The sequence below is a fragment of the Monoraphidium neglectum genome (genome assembly GCF_000611645.1).
Source record: "Monoraphidium neglectum strain SAG 48.87 unplaced genomic scaffold scaffold00621, whole genome shotgun sequence".
In the NCBI taxonomy this organism is placed as follows: Eukaryota; Viridiplantae; Chlorophyta; class Chlorophyceae; order Sphaeropleales; family Selenastraceae; genus Monoraphidium; species Monoraphidium neglectum.
This window is the reverse complement of record NW_014013007.1, coordinates 1-7,611: the sequence shown is the minus strand read 5'-3', so window position 1 is coordinate 7,611 and position 7,611 is coordinate 1. Positions and strand designations below refer to the sequence as shown.

At 64.3% G+C, this 7,611-nt stretch overlaps 1 protein-coding gene across 1 annotated transcript; it reads left to right on the top strand.

Moving 5' to 3' along the window:
- Nucleotides 1–2,323: 2,323 nt before the first annotated feature.
- On the top strand, nucleotides 2,324–7,064 carry MNEG_4464 (hypothetical protein; the record flags this gene model as incomplete). The annotated part of the gene is made up of 11 exons (XM_014047056.1): nucleotides 2,324–2,423; nucleotides 2,690–3,123; nucleotides 3,340–3,582; nucleotides 3,940–4,088; nucleotides 4,259–4,372; nucleotides 4,567–4,972; nucleotides 5,204–5,431; nucleotides 5,704–5,808; nucleotides 6,077–6,213; nucleotides 6,394–6,601; nucleotides 6,846–7,064. The coding sequence occupies 11 exons, from the start codon at nucleotides 2,324–2,326 to the stop codon at nucleotides 7,062–7,064; spliced, it is 2,343 nt and encodes a 780-aa protein (XP_013902510.1).
- Between the last annotated feature and the right edge of the window lie 547 nt (nucleotides 7,065–7,611).

Below are 7,611 nucleotides of genomic sequence, written 5' to 3'. Positions count from 1 at the left end.
TCCTGTGCAGCTACAGACCCCACACACAGCACAGGGATCGGGCAGACAGGGCGGTGACAGTGGCTCTCGCGCACCGTGTCACTCGCCAGCAGGCGGGGCACGCGTAAACTGCCGACACATGTATGAATTGGTGTTGTGGAGCAGACAGACATTTGATTTCAGTGGAACGTGTGGGGAGTGGACAGAGCAGCTGTTCATTTTAGCAGCCGAGCAGCTGTACATATGTCCAGTCCCCACACGTTGGTATGCATACCAGGACGACCAGCTGGCGGGCAAGCTGCTTGCTTCCGGCTGGGAGATGAAAGCTGCATCGATGACACGAAAACGGCTCAAATACTGTGTTGACAAGACTGGATTGCAGCAGCAACAACATCCTGCTCTGTACTCTACAGTATCGCCCACAACCTCCAATTGGCCTCAAACCCGGGCCAAGTACGGCGCAACGCGTGTTGCATGTGCCTCTCAGATAAGCAGATCAAAGATGACTGCGCTGCTACGTAGCCGTTGTCAGCCATTGACTGTGCTTGAGCACCTGCGTAGGTGCTCAAGGGCATGCCCTCAGCACCACACATGCCGCTCAATAATTTGCGCCGGCACTTTTTTCACGTCAGTCATGTGAGCAAGTTGCAATTGCTGCTGCCGTGCGCCCCGGCCAGTGCATCTAGTCGTCGCTGCCAGCCACCACCGCCGCAACCTTTGCTGCTGGCTCGTGCTCCCGCTGCAGCTGCGTCTGTGCTGCCTTACCATGCAGGTGCCAAACGAGTTGTGTGGCGCCGGGCTTGCGCCAAGCGTTAGCGAGGCGCGCATGAGTGCTTGCGCACGTCGTCAGCGTCGGCAGCATCGACACTCACCTACTTGCACTCTCTTAATGGGCTTTGAAACTTCACACTACAGTACAGGCACCAGATGATTGACGCCGGATGGGACAGAGCGGTTGAGCTGTCGGTGTCGCACGCCCGATATCGGCGCCCAGATCAAAAAGCATGCGCGCATTGGCGGGCAGCGCGCAAGCTGCAGCCTGCATGCATAATTGCGCGGTGCACTGCAGCCGCGGCCGCAGGTGTCCCTAGCATTGACCACCGCCCGCGACGCTCGACGAGCAAGCACAGCAGACTGTCGCCACGCGTCGTGACTTCGGCTTTAGATGCCGGCACGTGCGGCCCTGTATGCCCTCATTGTTCATTGACTGCATATATGCACCCGCCTCATCAAGAAGGCCAATGCAACATTGTGCCCCTTGCCTCAACACAAGATGGCCACCTCGCCTCGAGGGGGAGGCAGCGATGCTGCCACCCCAACCTCCTGCACAACAATTCCTGGCTAATTCAAGCTCAAATGCTTGCATGCTTCCATCAAAGCAACAAAATTCTCCTTTTTTTTGCAGCTGGGCTGCTTCCATTGCGGTCCTGCCTGTCAGGGTCTGCTTGGTTGTGCAGCACCAGCAGGCGCGCGACCAGTCCCTCATGCCTGCGCCTCACTACAAGGCTGAGCAGTGGCATGCTGCTGCAGTCACTCCACAGGGTAGGCACCAGGCAGTTGGGGTCTGCCCCCTCATCCGGGATGAGGCGCGTACGGTATCTGCTTCACCAGTCAAAAGTCATGGTCAACCCCCGGGACGGTGTGATAGGCGCATATGGGCCATCAATTCAAGCATGAGTGGTGCGTGTGTTGCATCCTTGTTTCTTTGCATTTGCCTCCCGCAAGCATGGGGCAGTGATGGCGTCGCACAGGCGCAACCAGCGCGCAGGTCGGCCGTCTTGATAGCCACCCCAACTCATCAAAGAGCACACGGATGAAGGTGCCCGTGATAAGGTTTGCGAGCTTTTCTTTGCGCAAGTTTACAAGTACATAAACACCCCTGGGGAAGCCGGTCCAGTCGCTCGATCCGGGTTCTCGCGGCTCTCCTGCGCAGGATCAATCCAATCGGCCATGGTGTAATATATTACGTCGATTAACGCATACGTTGAGTGGTGAGCCCCGGACCGTCGACAGCCAACAACGAAGCTGGTTGTTGCAGCGTGCAGCCTGTACATCGCAAGGGCCGTTGCAAGAGATTTGCCACCCGAACACAAAAATAATTAGGTGCGCCTGCTCGACCTTGGTGCCGCAACGGCCGATCGGGACACATTGCAGTAAGCGCGCGCCAGCAGTGCTGCCCTCAACACGCGCCGCAGCACTGAGGCAGCTCTCTGACCAGCTCTCTGGCTGTGCTAAATGCCTTCAAGGCTTATTTCACGCCACTCCCTTCGCTGCGGCGGTGGCTGGACGGACCCGCAGAGCGTGATAAGAGCGCAACGGCGCGCGGCAGAGGGCAGCCAGCGGAATGGCGGCGCCGCACTACGCGCGGCCACAACAGTATGGGTCGTCAGGTGGCGATGAGGACCGATACTATGAGGGCGAGCATGAACGCCCCGATACCATAGGTGCGGCAAGGGTTCTGCATGGCAAGAGGTGCCGCCATCGCCGCCGCCGCTGCCGCCGCCGCCGCTGGTGCTGCTGCTGCTGCTGCTGCTGCTGCTGCTGCTGCTGCTGCTGCTGCTGCTGCTGCTGCTGCTGCTGCTGCTGCTGCTGCTGCTGCTGCTGCTGCTGCTGCTGCTGCTGCTGCTAGGATTAGGAGGCCGCGCCACGCTCCTGGAAGCCCTGCCATACGTATCACCATCCACGCATGCGGGTGCACATACCCATGCAGGCGCGTACTACGCGCCCCAGGACGGCGGTGACGACGCGACCGGCGGCGTGCGTCTGCGTGACCGACACCAGTCGTTCCGCTCCGCCGCCATCGCGCGCCTGCCATCCCAACGCGGCCCGCCCGTCGGCTCGGCACCGCCGCGCAGCCCATCAGGACTGTCTGCGGCGGCCAGCGGGCTCGCCCTCGATGACGCCGCGATGGCGGCCGCCGCAGCGCGCAAGTTCCGGCGCCGCTGGGACGAGCCCTCCGGCGGGGGCGGCGGCAGCGGCGGTGGCGGTGGCGGCCCGCCTTTTCGGGAGGAGGACGTGCGGGGTGCGGGCGCCGGCAGCGACGCCGGCGCGCCACAGCGAGGCCCGGGGAACACAGGGCACCTCGTGCGCATGCGTCGGTCTGAGGCGTGGGGCAAGTTTCTAGCCTACGAGGGCTCCTGCCAGGTGGGAGGCAGGCGAATGCAGGAGGCCTGTTTCGGTACTGGGCGGCAGGCAGATCTCCACTGCAGTTCTTGTTAACCCGGGGCTGCATTGGGGCTGAGTACGTCTCGAGGTGCCTTTGCGCGTGGGCAGCAGAGGCATTGGCAAGGGGTGCATGGCACAAGCGTGGCGAACTAGGTAGGACCACGCACCTTGTGCGGCTGCCTCGCGCTGTGCCAGGTGTGCATGGTGGAGGGCGCCAAGGGCAACCAGGACGCCGCCTACTTCCTGTCCAGCGGGTGCGCCCCCCTGCGCTCCGGGCTGGGCATCACGTCGCTGCTGCTGCCTGCTGTGCTGCCGGCGCACCTGGCGGCTAGCGAGGGCGGCAGCATTGACCTCGGCAACGAGATCGTGTGGGATGACTGCGACGCGGACAAGCGGCTCAGCGCAGGCGCCTTTGTCAACCGCATGAGCGTCATCAAGGTGGGGGGCGGGGGCTGGAGCTGGAATGGGGTGGAGGCTGGAGGCGGGATGACAGCGCTGCTGTACTGGTGTGCGAATGCGTGCATGCATTCGGGCAGTGTGTGTGTGTGTGTGTGTTTTATTTTGTGTGTGTTTGTGTGTGTGTGTGCGCGCGGGGGCGCGCACACGTGCGCACGGGCGCGCAAGCATGCGTGCTTTCATACATGAGCGTGCACGCATGGGCGCACACATGCATGCGCGTATGCGTGCACACATGTGTGCGTGCCTGCGCACGTGCATGTGTGCGCCCACGCGTACCATCCACAAAAGCAGCCATCCGTTCGAACTGAATTGGGCTTACTTCACTATCAACCTCAGCTGCGTGTTGCCAAGCTTTCGCTGCCGGGCCGTGGCGCCGGGTGGTGGAACAAGATCACCTGCAAGAAGGGCGCCCCTTACAGCCAGATCACCGTGCACATGCGCCTCACGCCCATCGACCCCCTCGCGCCCGTGGACGTGCGCTTCAGGTGCAGGCAGGGGGGTAGGCGGGGAAAGTGGTTGCGCAAACTCTTTGCCCTCAAGCGCTCTGCAATGCTGGCATGCCGTCAATCGGCCCCTACCACCCAGCCGTTCACTGCCGCCTCAATGTCCTGGGTGGGCTGCCAACGCTGGCTCACTTGCCTGCCCCCCTCTCCAGGCTGGGCTCTGGTGGCGCCGTGCTCCCTGGCAGCCCCAACTATGAGCTGCAGCCGGACTGTGGCAACAGAGACATCGTGCTGGAGGTGTCGGACGGATACGGCGTGCTGGCACGGTGGGGGGGGGGGATTGGTTTGCGCTTGGCAGTTGAAATGGCCCCGGTTGCAGCTAATCTGGTGGCCCAAAAGTGACATGAGGTGATCGCCAAAGGAAAATCGTTGACGGTATTCCGAGGGTTCAGCCTGTCAGGGATGCGGCAGATGCTCAGGTCATGTCTGCACGATGCACCATGCTGCATTGATTCCCCAGGGGAGCCGTGTCGTGCAAGCGCCTGTGGCAGATCGGGATGGAGCACGCCCCCCTGGCCGACGGCGATGATAGCGCCGGCGCTGGCTTTGAGGACGACGAGGCGCCCATGCCCGGGGCCGATGGCGGCGTGAGCGCCAGCACGGCGGGGGTTGGCGGCGGCATCTGCAGCTGGTTCAAGGAGGACGGCGGCCAGGTGCCCCTGCGCGCCGGCGCTACCGGCATCTGGGTGACAGTGTTTGGCGAGGGCGGGTCGGCGGGGCAGGTGCTGCTGTCGATATCGCGGCTGCAGCGCGAGATGCCGCCGGCGGACGGCGGCGGTGACGTCAGCGGCGCGGGGCGCGGGACGCTCAAGGTCAGCTCCTGCCAGGCGTATGACTACCTGCTGATGGCGGCGCTCAGGGCGCAGGTGCGCTGCTGACGCAAGGGCTGCTGGGGCCAGCGATCCCTGAAAAGTGCAGCAGCCAGGTTGCATGGGGCCCCTTTTTCTGCGCCTTTCTTGATGTGACCAAAAGGGCTTGGGCGCCACGGATGTTTGGGGGTTGACGTAGCATCACACACACGCAACTAGGCATGCAGCGGAGCGCGAGTGGCCGCAACCCACAGGCTGGGCTGCACCCGACCCACCCCACGCCCTCAGCTCTGCGACGAGCGCCGCCTGGAGGTGTCTGGCGAGTGGTCGTGGCTGCTAACGGCGTTTGCGGGGCACTATGGCGTGCGCAGCAACTACGCGACCATGAGCCACCTGCGCTGGGTGCTTAAGCCGGGCGTGGCCAGCGTGAGCAGGCCGTGCTTCGACCTGCTGGCGCGGCAGCTGCGGCCGCTGCTGGAGCAGGAGGCGATGGGCGGCAGCCTCACGCAGCAGGAGGTGAGGGAGCAGCGGGGGCCGGCGGCCATTTGACCTGATGACCACCAGCAAGAGCGCTCGGTGCTGTTGCAGGATGATAAGGAGTCTTACACGATCCCGCGGGCGCCCGCTCCTGGAGCCATCCAGGCTCATGGCCAGGGCGTCGCGCTTGCATTGGAGTGATGCGTGTCTGCAAGGAGGTGCAGCGTGCATGCGTGCGAAACAGCACCCACGCATACTTCGCCTCACTCGACGCTCCCGCTGCCTCCCGGCCCCTCCGTCCCCTCCCCCAGTCCACGATGCTGACGCGCATCAAGCGCGACGCGGAGGAGCTGCTCAAGCTCTGCTTTGAGAACTACCACCTCCTCTCCAGCTCGGCGCGCAAGGGCATATTGGAGGTGGGGACTGGGAGGCGGGGGCTGCGGGCAGAGGCTGCTGAGTCTCGCTCTTCTCGCCCTTGAAAGTGAAGAGGTGGCAGTGCCCTGCGCAGTGAGAGCGCTTGATTCTCATCTTGCAGCCTCCCGGCTCTGCCCTTGCTGTCGATGGCAACGCCATCGACATTTGACCCAACAGGTGGGGTTTGCTGCGCACCCTCCCGTCTGCCTGCTGTGCCGCCTCACGGATTCACGGCCCCAGTGAAGCCCTCGTGCCGTGCCGCTCCCCCAGGCGACGGCGGGGCTGACCAACCACCCGGGCGGCGCGGGCGGGGAGTTCCCGCCGGAGGCGCTGGTGGCGGGCATGGGGCTGCTGGAGGTGATGCGCGACGTGTTCCTGCCCAGCGATGCAGAGTGGCTCACAGACAGGTGGGTCGGGTGGCTCAAATGTCGGGAGCACCGTAGGGGGTGTTCGATAGTTGCGGGAGGTTTTGTTGGCTGTCCACACCCCAGGCAGTGTGATAGTTGATATCCCAAAAGCGCCAGCGTGCGCGAGCAGTGACCTCCGCGTTCCTTCCTAGCTGAATGCCTGCAACCCCCCTGTTGCAGGTTCCGCCTGGCCGCCAAGTCGCGCTGGGCGCGGCTGGCCATGTCGTGCGACGACGGCGCGCAGCAAGAAGCGTCGCCCGCCAACCCGCTGCTGGCAGCCCCCCTGCGGCAGGCGCTCAGCGGCAAGGCCGCACCAGGCGGCTCGCCCGCGGGCAAGGCGGCGGCGCTCTACGGCCGCATGAGCCAGGTGGCGGCCGCCATCGTGCAGGTGCGGCCCTGGATGACGCTCGGCTGCACCCTGGCTGCACTTTGTAGAGGATCCAGGCTGGCGGCCATGCTTGTGCAGGCGCATATGATGAGAAGCTCGCAGCCTGCCAAGAGCCCAGCCATGCCCCATAGCCCAATCAACCGTTATCCTCCATTCACCCCTCTTCCCCAGCCCCTGCTCTTCACCCACCCACGCAGACGAACCCACGCGCCCAAATTCGCACGCATGCCCCTCCCCCCTGCAGGACATCGAGTACGACCGGCGCCTGCAGGACGTGCCGCGCCTGCTGCCCAGCGCCCTCACCCTGCCGGCCATCACCGCGGCGGAGTACTGCGCCAACTACGTGGCGCAGCTGCGCGCCGTGCTGGGGGCGGCGCCCCCGCACCAGCCGACTGAGGTTGCGATTGACATGCTGGTGGCGGTGGCGGGCCTGCAGAGGTGCGCGTGTGAAGAGGGCAGATGAGATGGGGAGTGAGCTGCGATTGAAACCACGGACAGAGGATGTGTTGTAGCTGTTACAGAGCCGTGGCATCCACGAACTGCAACGGCTGGCTGATGATGCGTGACTCTAATCAGCCGTATCATGGACACACATCAGCTGCACCCATGTTTGGCGCGCGCGCACAAACCAACCATGCACGCGCACGCGCGCGCACACACACACACACACACACACACACACACACACACACACACACACACACACTACCAGGTACCTGGAGGAGCATGGCATGGCCCTGCCCCGCGGCCACCCCGGCTGCATCGACGCCCTGGAGCTCTTTGGCCACCACGTGCGCTCCTGGCTCACCAACAGCCAGGAGGCGCTCTGCGCGGCGGCGCGCTCCCTGGAGGCCACCACGGAGCTGTCCGCAGTGACAGGACTGGGCGCGACGTCGCCCGCGGCGCCGGCGGGCGGCAGCGAGGAGGGGGGTGTTGCGCCCATTGTGCACGAGATGCTGCGGGGCGTGGTCAATGAGATGCACCGGTGGGATGGGGGGATGGTTGCTGGG